We start from the raw sequence: 16,915 nt of genomic DNA, 5'->3' as shown, positions 1-16,915 counted from the left end.
TCTGTGGAAACTAATTCTTCTGCGGTGGTTCCCATTATTTTGGCTTTTTTTCTGGACAGGTGGTTCCAAGCAGAGGGGACTGAGACTCTTTGGGTACAGGCTAAGTTTTCAAAACCAGAAAACTAGGGTTTCATCTGAAGGGACTGTCTGCTTGCTTTGCCAGGGCTATTCTAGGACACAAGCCAGTACTTTATTTTAAAATATTTATTGAGGGCATACGATGTGACAAGGTCTAAGGGTACCAAAATGAATACATATTCAGTCAATCACGGGGAATAGTTGGTCACTCAAAGATTAAAGAACACTCTTAAATACATATAGACTTAATAAGTGGCTATCTATGCAGTATGGTTTGAGGGTCCCTGGGAAAGGATTCCCTATGACTGCCCAAGATACTCCCCAATGATCTGTCATGGTAACAGTCACTCCTTTAAAAGGAAAATGCCATCAGAAAGAGACTACACATTAGACTGTGTACCCTGGCTACATATCAGAATCATTTGGGGAGAGTTTTCAAAAGATCAATACCTGGGCTCCATCCCCAGAGCTTCTAATTCAATTGGTCCGAGGCTAGACCCCAAGGATCAATATGTTTAAGAGCTTCTCAGGAGGTTCAAATGTATAACCAGTAGAGAACCACCATGTTAGACCATTATCAGCCACAGAATGTAGGAGTGGCAGGGGCCTTAAAGATTGTCTGGTTCAATGTTTCCCAAATTCTACTGAGCATCAGAATTACTTGTGGCTCTTATTAAAAGTACAGATTCTTGGGCCACAACCTGGACCTATCAGGAGATTTTCTTCTGGACACTGTCAAGCTTGAACATGAGAGTCTGGTAAGAGGCACCCATGAGATGCCAAGTGCTACCGTGTTCTGTGATGTAGGAGCTGTAACAGTGAACATGTGCTGGGGGTCTTCAAGAAGCTTTCACTTTAACGTGAGAGAAGATTCTCTCGGTTGATTTCTGCTATTCATAGTTGTGTGAGCGCTGAACTAATGAATACTGAACAGTTGTTCCTGGGGGAAGTGTGTGTGTGTGTGTGTGTGTGTATCTCACATAGATTATAATCTTAAATTCTAAAAACAACTCATCCTGGTAGATTCGATTTTCTTTATTTCACCAGGAGAAAATGAGGTTCTGAAGTGTTGTGACTTGCCTGAAGCTGCCCCATTAACAGAGTTGGCATTCAAACCCCATCCAACTGTCCCCAGAGCTGGAGCTTCCTGCACTACACTGCACTGCCCCCTACCATCTCCATCCTCTGGACAGCTCTGCAGGACAGCTAAAACAAGAAGACAGAGCATCGTCTTGTTTGACCTCAGCTGGGAATGTGCATTGGGAGACTCAAAATTTTCACGCTGTGTGCATGTCAGCAAATGACCAGGAAACTGCCGTGAGTATGGATTTTGGAGTCACAAATAAATTTTAGGCAGTGGACGAATCTGCAACTACGGAATCTGTGAATACTGAGGATCGACTGTACGTGTATGCAAGGCTGACATTTGGTTGGGATGCACTGGTATGGCCATACGTGTTGTAAACTATTGAGGGATTCTCTCCCACTGATTGGTAAGTAGTCAGCGCCCTAAGCTTCCTGGGTGCCACCTGACCTCTCCCCTGGGACCTCTTTATAAAAGATCAGCTAAAGGGTTAACACCTGGCACAGTTAGACGGCCTGTAAGACTATGCTCCAGTGCCTGTGGCTGGCTTACATTTTGATTGGAAGGCCCCTCCTGTACAGGTTGCTAATTGTTTTACCTATCACTCCTGTTTTTACAATATACACTCCTGTGTATATGTGCTCACCCACTTTTCAATGTTTCTAGGGTTTAGAGAGCACAAGGCCAAGAACTAGAATGTAAGCCCTCTGAGAGTAGGAACCATGTCTGTCCTGTGCACTGCCATATTCCAAGCCTGGAAGAGTGCCTAGAATAGTAAGCATTCAGTAAATGTTTGGTGAACAAATGAATGAACTAGAAACTCTCATTGAGGTTAGTCAGGCAAAGGTGTTTGGAAGACATGAGTCTCAAGGACAGAAGTCTGCAGGGCAGTGAGAACTAAGAAATGTACAAAGGAGAGAAGGAAAGCAGCCTGGCCATGGCAAAGAGGCCACGGGATGGGCAGTGGGGGCATAAGAACTGGGGGACAAAGGGGTGTTGGGGGCACTGGGATGAGAGTTGGGACAGAGATGCAGGGGGATGTTAGGCTCTTCATTCTGCACCTAAGTTTGGACACTTGAGTTTAGTTTAGTTTTAGTTTAGGTTGCCGTGATGGCTGGAAGTTGGATTTCCTTCGTTCCTCCAACAAATACTTATTGAGTGCCTATTCTATGCCAGCTGCTGTTCCAGGCGCTGGGGATACAGCAGTGAACCACAGCCTCTACCCTCGTGGAGCTGACATTCTATTGAGGGAGACAGACAATAAACACCTATAAGTATAATGTTTCATGGGAATGTAAAATGATACAGCCACTCTGGAAAGTAGCCTGGCAGTTTCTTAATAAATTAAACATACATTTAATATATGACTGAACAATCACACTTTTGGGCATTTGTCCCAGAGAAATGAAAACTTAATGCTCACACACACAAAAACCTGTACATGAATGTTTATAGCAGCTTTAACTGGGCTAGCCAAAGTCTGGAAGCAACCCCAATGTCCTTCAATGGGTGGATGACCAAACAGTGGTACATCCATACCATGGAATACTATTCAGCAATAAAAAGGAGCAAACTATTAATACAAGCAATGGCTTGGATGAATCTCAAGGGCCTTGTGCTGAGTGAAAAAAGCCAACCACCAAAGGTTACATACTCTATGATTCCATTTATATAATATTCTTGAAAGGATGAAATTACAGAAATGGAAAACAGACTAGTGGTTGACAGGGATTGAGGGTGGTGAGTAGGGGCACCATAAAAGGGCAACATGTGGGATCCTTTCAGTGATAGAACTGTCCAGTATCTTGACTGTGTTGATACACGAAGCCACACATGTGATAGAGTGACACTGAAACTTACGCACACATTGTACTGACATCAGTGCCCCAGTTCTGATATGGTACTGTAGGTATGTAACATGTAGCCACTGGGAGAAACATGGTAAAGGATGTCACTGTACTAGCTTTGCAACCTCCTGTGACTCTACAATGATTTCAAAACAAAAAGTTAAAAAAATATAGTATTTCAGCTCTGCTAGGAAAATTAAGCAGTATCAGGAGATAGTGGCAGGTAGATTCTATCTTAGAAAGGATAGTCCAGGAAGGTTTGTACAAGGAAGTGACATTTGGGGAGACCTGACTAACAAAGTAACCCACAATGGGTCTCTGATCAGAGAGGTAAATTCCAACCACGCCACAAGCATCATTTTTTGGGGGAACTGGTAGCCATTTTCATGGCAGGTGATTGGGGAATGAGGGCTGACTGCCCACTGCCCACTAGGCAACTAATCATGTGCAGTAAGGTGGGGAGGGAGGGGCCTATTGGTAACACCCACTGAGGGGTAGAGCTTGCAAGCCCTGAGACAGGAGAATTGGAATTGAGAAAGGCCTAAATACCAGAAAGCGTGTCTGTATGTTTGTGTGTGTGGTTCACATTGACACAGAAGATGGCTGGGGGCCATGAGGAGAGGCAGTAAATGCCAGAGTTTGATTTGAACCCCGTCTTCCAGACTCGTGAGCCCATGCCTTGCATCTATGCACTGCCCCTCGCTTTGCACAGAAATGTCATCTCTCTCTGGGTAATCTTTCCCTCCATCTGTGCCTGGGAAATCCTGCCCCATCTCTCAAGGTAGAGCTCAGGTGCAGCCTCCTCTGTGAAGTCTCCTCTGATTTCATGTCTCCCATCCCCAACAGATGTGACCTCCCCTGTGGCTATGCGATGGGGTTGGGACATAAGTGCTGGGGTGCAGGGTAGAGTTGGGGACACTGGAAAGGGACAACTAGGCTGGAGGTGGGAGGAGGGCCCTGAGTTTTGCATGCAGAAGTTTTGCACCTGGGTTTGTGAATTTGAGTTAAGATGACTAAAAGGATGTGACTAGCAATGGACACTGGGCCTTCTGATTTCAACTTTTGAGAAGAAGGGTCTGGGGACTTTCACTTTTTTTTTTTTTTTTTGCGGTACACGGGCCTCTCACTGTTGTGGCCTCTCCCGTTGCGGAGCACAGGCTCCGGACGCGCAGGCCCAGCGGCCATGGCTCACAGGCCCAGCCGCTCCGCGGCACGTGGGATCTTCCCGGACCGGGGCACGAACCCGTGTCCCCTGCATCGGCAGGCGGACTCTCAACCACCGCGCCACCAGGGAAGCCCGACTTTCACTTTTAATAAACAGTCCTGGTGACTATTATGATCAGGCAAGTTCAGGGAACACTGTTCTAGTCTAAATCCCTCAATTTACAGATGATGAAACAGGTTCAGAAAAGGGAACTAACTCACGCAGGGTCACATAGCCAGTTAGTGACTGAACCTGGACAAAGATGAACCTGTTTGTCCAACTGTACCTCCCCAGCAACTTTACAGTAAATCCCCCAAAACAGTGCTGTGTCTCACATATTGTAGGGCATTTAGTATACACCTGTGTGAATGAGTAAATAAGATTAGCATCCACCATCTGCAAGGATTAAGGGAATCGGACACTGGACAGGGAAATTTTGATGGGGCACAGCAAAAAGGAGGTAGAAAATATGTCTGGAACTGGGGCAGGGGTGGGGCAGCTTAAGTGGGGCAAAGCAGAGAGCACAAGACAGAACAAAGCACTGTGTAGCCCTTCAAAATCCTCAAGTCTGGGATGTGAGTGTAGACAAGATGTTCCGAAAGTATGCTTCTAAGTTCACTCCTAAATCCCTGGCTCACAACAATGTTGGTCTTCGTCTCTCTCCTCCCCTTCTCCCATGGCTATAACTTTCCGATATGGGGATACTCTTGTCTCAGTCAGGAGGAAGGGCGGATGGCAAAGAGGCTCACTCACCTGATGAGTGTGCAGAACTGTAAGAACGATGAATTCCTTAGCGTTCCTACAGAGAGAAGAGGGAACAGGAGAGTAGTGTATCATGCACTGGGTACTCATCTAGCACAAGAAGCAACACCAGAATTCTCCCCTGGGCTGCATTCAGGTACATGGATTAGGACAGAGGGCAATCTAAATATGTGCATGGCTGCCTCGCCTGCCATCATTTGTGGCGGCTGACATACGCCATACATATAGGTTCACACAGGCGTCTGAAGACGGTATTACCATTATCTCTGGGGTTGTCATTTTTCAGGTCTTTTTTAATATTCCTTCTCACATTCTCTCTGTAGAAATCCTCAAACCCTAGGAGCAATTTTATCTATAGGCTAAAAAGTTCTCAAGGAAAACTAAAGACCTGAATTATGAAACTCAAAGGGAGCACAGTCAGAGTCCTGGGAAATGTGTACCAGGATTATTGGCAATTTGGTATTTAAGCAAGAGGAGAAACTGAAAGGAAAAACCCAAAGGAGGTCATTTGGTCATCATGACTCATACTCAGCAGATTTGTTTTAATTGAAGGACCAAAAAAATGAGAGCCAGGAAGCAACAGGTGGAAGGCAAGACTCTCCAGATAGCAAATATTCAAAAGGATGAAGAATTTGAAACTCTTCAGACAAGAATTACGCCAATGATCCAACAAGCTGTGAGGTATGAAAATTCTCTTCCAGGAATACATAATCCTTTAAAAGAACTGAAGGAATGGAAAGAGTTCGCCTTGAAGGAGCTTCCCCTCTCTTTGTTGGCCTTTTTCAAATGTTTCTGGGAACAAAGGTGTTCAGGAAGCAGAGTCAAGATGCCCTTGATTCTGGGTATTCAAGAAAGGCCAAGGCTCCCTGCTCAAGGACTTGGACCATTTCCCATATTCAGTGAGGCAGAGTCCAGGGATGAATCATCTGCAGGGTCTGGGAAGCTCCCAGGGGAAGGAAGGAGTTGTATTCCAGGGAAAACACCATAGAAAATCCTGTCTCTTGACCAGGGCAGGTGCCTAGTGTAAATCGGATTATGTGACTCCTGTACTCCGGCCCCTGCCACGTCTCCCCATGTCACGTAGAGCAAAGCCAAAGTCCTTGCAGTAGCTACAACTCTCCCCCTTCTTTACCCCACTCCACACGCTGGCTTCTCCCCTGTTCCCCAAACACACCAGACACACTCCTGCTTTAGGGCCTTTACGCTGGGTTCTTCTTGCCTTCTCTAACATCCTCATTTTCTTCAAGTCTTTTTTTTTTTTTTTTTTTTTTTTGGCGACGCTGCGCGGCATGCAGGATCTTAGGATCAAACTTGTGCAGTGGAAGCATGGAGTCCTAACCACTAGACCGCCAGGGAAGTCTCCAAGTCTTTCTTCAAATGTCACCTCCTCATTGAGGCCGACACTGGCCGTGCTATTTAAAGTTGCACTCTGCACCCCTGTGCCCAGCATTCCTGATCTTCTTTATCCTGATCCCCTTTCTATTCTTCAATAACATTCAGCAACTTCTAGTATACTGTACAATACTTATTTATCACGTTTATTGCTTATGGTGTGTCTCCTTCCACTAGAATGTAAACTCCAATGGGCAAGGATTTTCATCTAGCTTATTCACTGCTGTATATTTAGTGCCTAGAACAATGCCTCATGCACAGTAGACACTCATTATAATAAATATTTACTGAATGAATGAATGATCTGCTAGCCCCTGAGGTTATCAAATGAGTGAGCTCTGTCTTGACCCAGAAAATGCTCTGGGCTCCCTCACAAAATCAGGCTACCTTGTTCTGGGGTGCAAAGATATCCACTAGAAGCAAAGCAAAGACTTCCGAGGGGTCAGCCTGAAAGAACGCCAGTATACCCTGATGGGATTGAAAGAACTCACCCCATATTGGTGTGGTGGTGGAGTGTGAAGGGTGAAGGGTGGAGAGTGGGGGAATGCAATGGACAAACTGAACTTGGAGAAGAGACAAACTAAGGGTCATCAGGGACCAGACACATTCCACGATATTAAGCTGGAGGGGGAGCATGTAAAGGAAGACCTGCTCTGGACTTCAGGAGGGAGTTTTGCAAACCCCTCCAGAGCTAGCAAGGGGGTACCGCTCCTCTGCCTTTGAAGGGGAGGGAGGGGGTCTGGAGGCAGGTGGGCTTTGGGAGAACAAGAAAGACAAGTGGGATGGAAACACTCCAAATCAAGAAGGGTTGAGGAGACGGACGCAGAGATGGAACAGACTACAGCAGGCAGAGAGGGAGAGCGGGAGGGCGAGCACAGGGTTCCATTTGAGGGGAGACAGCCCAGGTCCTCCAAACTGAGGTCAGCCCGTGGAATCTAGAGCCATCGTCTCTACCATCTCATTCCTTATCAACACGTGTATGCAAGGGGGCGTGGGGGTGCTGTGTGTGCATGTGGTGGGCATGTGGGAGTGCCTACGGTATGTGTGTGTGTGTGTGTGTGTGCGCGCGCGTGTGCAGGCATGTTTGTAGTGCATGATGTGTGTGTGTGTGGTATGTGGGGTGTGTGTGTGTGTGTGTGCGCGCAGGCATGTTTGTAGTGCATGTGTGTGTGCGCGTGTGCAGGCATGTTTGTAGTGCATGATGTGTGTGTGTGGTATGTGGGGTGTGTGTGTGTGTGTGCAGGCATGTTTGTAGTGCATGTGTGTGTGTGTGTGGTATGTGGGTGTGTGTGTGGTGCCACGTTTTGTGTGTGTGTGTGTATGGTGTGCATGTGGGTGGGTGTGTAGTATGTGGTATGCATGGTGTGTATGTATGTGGTATGTGGTGGCATGGCGTGTGTGGGAAGGTATGTAGCGGCATGGTGTGTGTGTGTGTGTGGTATGTGGTGTGTGTGTGTGTGAGAGCAGGCATGTTTGTAGTGCATGATGTGTGTGTGTGTGTGGTATGTGGGGTGTGTGTGTGTGGGGGGGGTATGTGGTGGCTTGGTGTGTATAGAGGTAAAGGAGAGGAAAAGTCAATGTGATTACTCCACGGACAGAGGGTGGTGGTCCTGCTAACACCCCTTTCTCTCTCTCACCTGCCCCCATATGGGGAGGGCACTAAGGGGTCACACACACTGTGAGCAAAATCCACAATGGCAGGTTCCCTCCTTCAACCCACTGGCCAGGGATTTGGATTTTCTTCTTGTGTTTTTTTTTGGGGGGGGATGGGAAACAGTGACTTGGTCACATTGTACTTATCTCAGAATGTCCTTTGAATGGCTTGTTTGGTTCTCACTGCTCACTTGGTCTGTCTCATTGGTCACTCGTGGTTCTCATTGGTCACTCACTTGTTCTCATTGGTCACTTACTGCACAGCAAGTCGAAAACCAAAGGGCATGGGTAAGGGGAGTAGTTGGGTGGAGGGAGGTGAGGTGAGCTCTGGCAGGAGGCTGTCCAGTGATGTGAGCGGTGATGTCTGCTCACATCACTGGACGAGGCTAAGCCAGAGTGTGTGAGGGCCCTTGGGCCCCGGATGTCCTGTGTAGCCAGGAACCCTGGCTCGGGCTGCCCTTCCTGGGAGGGCTCCTCTCTCAGGGCCAGGGAGAGCTGTGGCAGCCATGGCTACGCCACTGGTGGGATGCGGAGGGCCGTACTCAGCTCTTGCCAAGACCCTATTACCTGATGAGTTCTATGAACCTCTCCCTGGGGGCTTCGCTCACGTCCTCCTCATTAATAGCCACAATCTGGTCACCAGCCAGGAGCTTGTCCTCAGAGGGGCCTCCTGCAGAGGAGAGGAGACAGGCGTGAGGGTTGGGAAAGCGCAGGCCTGGGTGGGAGGGAGTTGACACTGCCTGAGGGAGCTGACGTGGGTGCAGGCGACGCTGTGGGCCGCGTGGCACCAGTGGCAGGGCCGCTGTTTGAGCCCCGGGCCACTGCTGCCTGTTGTGGATGGAGGGCAGAGGACTGGAGAAAGAGAATGGAGTGGCCCTCCTTTGGCTGGGAGTGGTGTGGTAGCAAAGGCCTGGTGCTCAGACGAGGTTCATGTGTGCTTCCTGGCTTGGGTCTAGAGAGGAGCACAGACTTCCGTTTCACCAGGAGGGATCTGCTTGGGCACAGAGAATGGCTTCCAGACTATTGGAGGGGCTACAGGTGATGGGAGGGGGCGAGGAATCTTCTTACTTGAACAATATCCAAACTCACTGGTCTGGAAGGATGTAGGCGCTCACTTGCCTGGAGACAAGGGGATGGACTAAAAGACCTGAAGGGTTTATTTTCTTTCACCTCTGAGACATGCTACTCTCCAAGAAATGAGGGGAACAAGGCATAGACCCTAAATCACAGACACTTGGAAATTTCCTTTCCCTCCTTCCCATCTCTACTGTCAAGGTTTAGAAAGCAGACCTGCCTGAGGGCCTTACCTTCCTGTTTGGGGTGAAGGGTGGGTTTGAGGGGTGCCCCGGGCTATGCTGCTCGTGGTGTTTAGCAAAGACCTTCTTGGAGGAAAGCTTTTTAGAGATTCAGGGAGAACGAGAAGTTGGACCCAGCTTAACTCAAACCTGAAAGGGATGTTTAACGACATGCCTCTCTCAAACCAGCCTGGACGCTTACTGGGATCCACTCAAAAGGGCCAGATCCCAACTATTCCTCTCTCTACAAAGAAGTGTGCTGCGCAAATTCCACAAACATGAACAACAACAAGGCCACTGTGTCACCTGAGCACAGCTCAGCGGCTCTGCAGAGTGGGGCCTGTGTGCTAAGTGTGGCTCAGCCAGCAGGCCCAGTCTCCTGACAGCACAGTGACTTCAGAAATGGGGAGCATGGTGGGGAAGAGTCCACTCTTTGCAGCCAGCCAGCCAGGCCCAGACTCTTAACCTCATATCTGCAATTCACTAGTTGTGGACGAGACATTTAATCTCTCTGAATCTTTCTTTCCTCATCTGTGAAATGGAAACGTAACATCATGAGAATGTTGGGAGGATAAATGGGATGATGAATGTATAGCACTTAAAACAGCTGATTGATGTTGGTAAGAATTCAATAAATGGTAGTTATCATATCCTCCAAGGGACAATTCCTTCAACTCATTTCATTCCTCCTATCTACTTCTGCCAATTATGCCAATCTTTTAGGTAGAGGCCACTCTACCTATTCCCTCCCTCCCTTCTTTGCTTCCTCCCTTCCTTCCTTCCATCCATCCATCCCTCCTTCCTTCCTTCCTTTTAATGGAGGAGGTCCTCATGGAACTCAATCTCCATCACAAGCCTTGGTCTCTGATGCAGTCGTAAGCTCAGTTTACTACTATTTTCACGGAATGGTTTGTTGGCTTCTTCAACCATAACTGTTCCCCTATAGGATGCATCTTCTCTTTTCTTGCTCTCTCAAAAACAAGTTCTCTGCAATCAGCCTGCCGGCCCCGTGGCCTCCTGTGGTCTCCCCTGTGGCTTTCCTTCTCTCCACTTTTCCAACCCCTTCTTCAACATTCTCATACCACCTGCAGCAACCTTATGGATTCTGTCTCCTCTGGAGTTAAACCAGGGGCTCCTGGTGGTCTGTTACTAAGTTTTATCTGGGTCCCTCTTTCCCAGGACAGATTTGATTTCTGATCAGAGACTCAAAAACCTTTCGCCAAACTGCATGACTGACTCGGGAGCCTTAGGTCAGCCATGAACTCTTGTACTGAATTGTTTTTTTACTTTATGCCCTCTAGTTGAAGAGCGAGCTTACAAAAATCTTTTTCTTTTCCTTGGAGGATTGCAAAATTCATCAAATTTCTGCTAGACCAGTTTGTACTCCGGCTGCTCCTCTTGACAGAGCGAGAAACTGTTGTAAACATCTAATGCCTCAGGCCCAGCAAGTCAGGAATAGAGCTCCTTTCGGTCTGTCTTTTCTGTCAATGCCGAGCAAGATTCAGAACAAAACAGTGCTCAGGCCCTTTCCCATTTCATTCGTGACAGCAGGCTTTACAGTTCCGGTGGGGTTCTCGCTTGGTCCACCCCGCATGGTCCCATTCAAGCCCTGCTCCCCCCCGCATGGCATCACACAGGCTTAAGTGCAAATCCTAGCTCTGCTGCTTCCTAGCAGAGTGACCCTGGACAAGTCATTTCCCTTCCCTCTATGCCTCAGTTTCCTCATTTGTAAAACAGGAATGGTATTACTTACCTTGTGGGCGCAGCTGTGAAGATTGAACAAGATGATGTAAAGCACACAGTAGTACCTACAACAATGGTAGGTGTTGTATTGCCACTGTGGCATTCAGAGATTTCACTCTCCTCTCCCACCTATGGTCTATGTCCTGACTCCAGTCTTTAATGGATGACCTATTTCATGAACGTGTACTAGTCTCCAGAGCCTGATGGTTAGATTCTTGGGGACAGGAACTCTGTCTTGTATTTCCCTATAACCTTGCTGGGCTTAGAGTAGGCGATCAATACATATTTGTTGAATTGAATTGGATGAGTATTCCTCATCCAAGGCAGTATGGCTCTCCTATGAAGGTTCTGTGCAAAGGGAAGTTTTATTAAGACCCAGACCCTACCAAACCATCAGCTACAGCCTCTGTCTAGAGCCCAAGCAGCCTCGGTGGTGTGTGTGGGTAAGTCTTAAAAGCCTAGCTCCGTCACACAGGTACTGGTTGGCAAGTCTTCACCCACTCTTCATGAGTTCCTTGGCAACACAGTATACTCGGGTGCTCTGCTCTTTGGGGCGATGTGTGGGTGTTGGGGGGTAGGAGCCAGGGCCACGGGGACACTCTGAGGGACACCTACCTGGCCTCACAGATCGCACCACCACAGGCCTCTCACTGCCGGCCACGAAGCCAAAGCCATATATAGGGTCCCGGTGAATGGTCACTTGTCGCAGCGTCTCTGCTGGCAGCTGCTCACATTCCATATCATTTGCGCTCTCTTCCTGTATCACATGACTGAGGGGAAGGGGAAGACGGGAGCAAAACAAGACGCAAAGGCAACTAAGCCTCAGAAGCAGCTGGGAGGGACGCCGATAAGGGTGCTGCCCATGGCACCAGGGAGTTCACGCACATCACTTCCTACATCCTCCGGCACCAGCAGAGGTGAGGACTGCCTCATATTTCAGACTGGAGAAAGAAGAGTCTAGAAAGGAGAAGCCACTTGTCTACAGGGCCAGGGCCAACAGAGGAAATTGGCGTCATGGAGCCTGACATTAGAGTCAGTCCTAAAAAGGACTAACAGCTAGTTAGTTCAAAAGGTTATCACCCATTGAACTGGCTATTAACTCCCTAAGAGAAAGCAGAACCTTGAGGGAAGGGACCACAAAACAGGCAAGGAAGTGGGGAAGGAATGTGAAGTCATTTCAGAATGTGGAGCACCTTCAGGAAGTCCTTGTGTAATCTTAAACTTTAATGTCCCTTAGGTTATATATAAAAATAAACTATTGAGATGCCATATGTAAACAAACGGGCTCATGTGGAGGACCCGCACCTACACAACCGTGCATAACGCCAGCTTATTTCAGTTAATGGGATAGCTGGAGAGCGGCTCCCATGGGCAAGAAGGGGAGCTGCCTCCTGTGGCTGCCGGAAGACCCGAACCCAGACGAGCTGGGAGAAGAGAAATCTCTGCCTCAGGACTCGGGGGAGATTATAGATAGCACTCCTGATGCTGACGGCGCAACTTACTGAAGCTTAGGAATTACACTAGGACTTTACAGAGGGTCTACAGTAAGGGCCAGGGTGAAGCATCCTGAAGCCAAGGATGGCTCTGAGCTCACTATCTGAATGAAGAGCCCTAAGGGGTGAGGGCGTGGGGGACCCTGGGCTTTGTGAAGGCACTGTGTGCGGGGGCAAGGGAAGAGGCAAAAAGGGGAACAAATGGCCAGCAGGCAGGAGAGGGCAGGTGGAGGTAGAAGAGAGCGGACCAGACCCAAGAGGCCCAGAGCCTCAGCCCCCTGAATTGGCCTAATAAAAGGGATTGAGTTTCCTAGCCTAGGTGTGTATATTCTCAAAAATTAAGGTTCCAGGCAGTGCCCTTGTGAACAAGATACAGAGGGCCAGGAGCTAATTAATCAAACTAGTGTAAGGTTTGGAAAAGAAGTGGGAGGTTCTGACACTGTGAGAGTGATTGTTGACTAGCGAAGAATCCCAGATTCCTCGGGAGCAAGTGGTTGTAAGCAATTAGGTTGTTTATCAGGACGCAGATTCGGTAGGTTTAGAGTAATCGTATAAGAGAGAAATTCACAGTCCCGGGCTTGTCTCTTTCACAGAAGAACTCAGGCAGGAAGACGGACTGTGGCTGGTCTGACTCCGACCACATCAACTCTGGCTGCACTCACGCTGGCTTGGGCCCTGTCTGGTGCCCCTGAGGGAGGTGGAAGGAGCTGCTAAGATGAGGTCAAGCCTGCTGAAGATGAGTTCAGAAACTGGCTCCTTCCCTCTCATGCTGGTAAGACAAATGGTCACTCTTCAACAGAAAGTCACTTGGAAGCTGGAACCTGGCTGGCCGGTGTTCTGGATAGGGACCCTCCCAGGACAGGGGCTCAGTGAGGGTGGCCTCAGGCTGGCACCTCTCTCATTTCTGCTCCTGGTAGCAGGCAGGCAGGCACTTGGCCTCGAAGGGAGCCAGAGAACATCTTCCTGTAGCCGCCATCTTGCCTCACCCCTACAGCTGCTTCCCAAACGAGCCCTTTGCCTCCTGTCATCCGACCTCAACTCAGTGGCACTAAAGGGGCCTCTTCTTGGGATGACACCAGCTCATTTCCGCCAAGGGCACCAGCCAGGGCAATCTGGACGATGAGAGCCTGTCGGGCTGCACATCCTGGGGCATGGGGAGCAGGGACACTGCAAGGAAGATCCAGGCACCCGTGGGAGTGCTTGCTACCCTGTCCTGCATGCAGGGCCCCTGGGCCACTGCAGCCTCGGTTTTGCTGCCTTTTTCTTTTTCCAAAGCTGATGACACGCCAGTCTCCATTGGGCCTTGAGGCACCACCAATCCTCGTGAAAACAGACACTCCTGGTGCCAGGGGACCCAACAAGCTAAGAGCCTTTTGTGACCCAAGTGTTCTGCTTTCCTGTTTTGACTATGTTACTCCATCAACAGGTATTTATCGAGGGCCTACTCACACAGCTGGAGCTTTGGGGGGCCCAAGAAGTTACAGATCTCTGCCTTCAAAGATCTTCCAGTCTAGGGCTTCCCTGGTGGCGCAGTGGTTGAGAGTCCGCCTGCCGATGCAGGGGACGCGGGTTCGTGTCCCGCTCTAGGAAGATCCCACATGCCGCGGAGCGGCTGGGCCCGTGAGCCATGGCCGCTGAGCCTGCACGTCCGGAGCCTGTGCTCCGCAACCGGAGAGGCCACAACAGTGAGAGGCCTGCGTACCACACACACACACAAAAAGATCTTCCAGTCTAGCAGGGGGCGCGGGGGGAGAAGGGGCAGGTCAGAGAGACAAGTGTACACTGAACAAGAGAATTAGAGTGGTAACTGAGAATAGTATATGAAGTCCACGATTAAGGCCCAAATTGTGTGTTCAGAGAAGGGGGTGGAGGACCAGAGAGGGCTCCCAGGAGGAGACGGGAACCGTGCTGGATGGCCAGGAAAGGGCAGTGATGGGAAGAGTGACAAGAGGCTAAGCTCTGTCTGTGGGTGGCCCCCATCTCCCCACAAGGGACCCGGCTATTTCTCCCACAGTAACAGGCATGTCTCCAGGTGCGACTGGAGCACATTTGTCCCCGGCTTGTCCCTAACAGAGCTGGACTACCTGTCCCTAATTGGATCCTCCCCCAGTTCTGCAAGCAGCCATGTTTTCACACTGTCTGGGCCTTCCCAGCTTCTGTGGTCAGGGAAGAAATACCTCCTTTAACTGACCAGAAGGCCATTTTGCAATGCAAATGGAAGCTGTCCCTGCCCTCATGGGGTCTGCATCTTTCAGTGTCTGCGGCTCAGTCCCTCTGAAATTTGCTGAGTGCCTAGAGACTTGGGAGTGACACTGAAGTCAAGCGGTGACGGATGACGGGAGCTCAGCTGTCCACGGGTCACATGACTGCCATCCTGGGGGAAATACGCACTTTGAAAGATGCTTGGCTTCTGCCTTCCGGTCCCTTCGAACAGGGCAACCCTGAACAAAACTATGAAGCAGCCAAAGCTTATGGTCCTCTCTCCCCACCCTCTGCCCAGCTTTGTTTCTGGGATCTGCTATTTTCTTCTGTTTGCCCCAAAGCACGCAGTGCCTTCAATCTGTCCCTTTCCTACCCAAGGCCCCCAGAGGTGTCCCTTCACCCTGCGCCAGGCTTGCCCTCTCTAGTCAGTGACCCGGGTAAAGGTCTAGCCTTTTATCTTCTGCCAAATGATAACAACACCTTATAGCCATGTGTTTTTTTCATTTTTACACCCATTACCTCATCAGAAAAATGGTGCTTTCACATCCATTATGGCCTCACACTCGCTAACTGTCCTGCCAAATAGGCTAGGTCTCTGATCCTCCTCCAGCCCAGACTCCAAGGTGGAGGCCAGTGAGGGCCTCGGCTAGAGCCAAATTTCTTGCACAGGGCCCACAATCCCAGCACCCACACCCACACCCACTCAGGGTCCTGGACCCTCTGGCTATTCAGTCTCCATCGCAGGGTTGGCCCAACCCTGCAGCCAAAGCTCTCCACATCCTGGCTGAGTCTGGACGGCCAGCCCACATCTTAATTCATCTGTCTCTGATCCCAGTCACTCAGTGTCATTGGGAGAATGAAATGACATCATGGTTACAGAAACACTTTGGAAGGCTTAATGTATCACGTAGATGTAGAGGTGGCAATGTTACTGGTAGCATCATTCAGCGTGACTGGAGGGGCAGAGGACGGGAGCTGAAGATAAACTTCACCTGCTTCCTACAATCCAGGCCCTTCCCCCATCAACTCCTTGCCTCTGAGTGGCAGCCCCATGATATGCTCTGCCCCCTCGTTTTCCAGGGAACTGTCCCAACGATTAGACGACCTGCCTCCCTGTGGACACCCTGACTCCAGTCCTTCTCGGGGCTAAATTCATCTCCCCATCACTGTCCAAAGAGGGACTGGTGGCTGGAGCTCATGCTGACAACTGTTGCTAGGCAGGATGTGGCTGAAGGACAGGTGAACTGAGAAGAAGATGGATTGATTCTCAGCTGCTGCTCTCTCCCCTGCACTTTTCGGCAGGAAGCTGTTACATTTCTAACAGCTAAACTCCCAGGCATCAGCTTTTAGTTCCTCATCCCTCCTTGCCTTTGGCTCCTTTTTCTTTACATTTGGTTAGCTCCTTGGGGAGTCTTGTCACTCCCCTTGCAACTGGCAGGCAATGGAGCCACATGAGGACAATTAGCTCTCTGATTCCAGTCACAGGAGTCTGATTCTCCTGGAAGCTCCAGGGATCCTGCATGGCAGCTGGGACCCCAGGAGATGCCATCTTCTCCTTGTGGCAGGGATGGGAGCTCCTTCCCTGGGACTGTGAAGGAGCTTCTCTGGGTGTCGCCTTACTAGGACCTTGAACACTAACCCTTCTTCTGCTAAAAGAGCCCTCAATGGGCTCCTTACTCTAGCAGTGCAGCTCAGCCTTGAGTGTGTATATGCACCACCTGGGGGTATTGCTACAGTAATTCTGATACAGTATGTCTGGAGTTAGGTCTAATTTTCTAGCAAATTCCAGGGTGGTGCCCAGGCTGCTTGTTCATGGACCACACTTTACAATGCTATTCTCAGACGATGAGAGGGCCACAGTTACGTGGGAAGGATGAGGTGCTTTCATTCTGTTGGATTATAGCACTGAAATTAAAACACAAATGCTGGGAGGGTAGACAGCAGAAGCAAAAAGAACTACAATCCTGCAGCCTGTGGAACGAAAACCACATTCACAGGATGATAGACAAAATGAAAAGGCAGAGGACTATGTAGCAGATGAAGGAACAAGATAAAACCTCAGAAAAACAACTAAATGAAGTGGAGATAGGCAACCTTCCAGAAGAAGAGTTCACAATAATGATAGTGAAGATGATCGAGGACCTCGGAAAAAGAATGGAGGC

At 49.4% G+C, this 16,915-nt stretch overlaps 1 protein-coding gene across 1 annotated transcript in view; it reads right to left on the bottom strand.

Annotated features, from left to right (window-relative positions):
• FRMPD3 (FERM and PDZ domain containing 3) overlaps nucleotides 1-11,824 on the bottom strand; it is a gene marked incomplete at its 3' end in the record, with an annotated part of 63,687 nt that extends 51,863 nt beyond the window's left edge. Inside the window, exons 1-3 of the mRNA XM_082681322.1 lie at nucleotides 11,674-11,824; nucleotides 8,588-8,690; nucleotides 4,967-5,012 (exon numbers count right to left, since the gene is read on the bottom strand). Of these exons, the coding sequence (XP_082537448.1) occupies nucleotides 4,967-5,012; nucleotides 8,588-8,690; nucleotides 11,674-11,797 (273 nt within the window). The 5' untranslated portion in view covers nucleotides 11,798-11,824. The remainder of the gene's footprint in view (nucleotides 1-4,966; nucleotides 5,013-8,587; nucleotides 8,691-11,673) is intronic.
• Nucleotides 11,825-16,915: the final 5,091 nt, after the last annotated feature.

The sequence above is a fragment of the Grampus griseus genome, assembly GCF_964374135.1.
Source record: "Grampus griseus genome assembly, chromosome: X".
In the NCBI taxonomy this organism is placed as follows: domain Eukaryota; kingdom Metazoa; phylum Chordata; class Mammalia; order Artiodactyla; family Delphinidae; genus Grampus; species Grampus griseus.
Note: the sequence above shows the minus strand (reverse complement) of the source record. Positions and strands in the feature narration are given on the sequence as shown.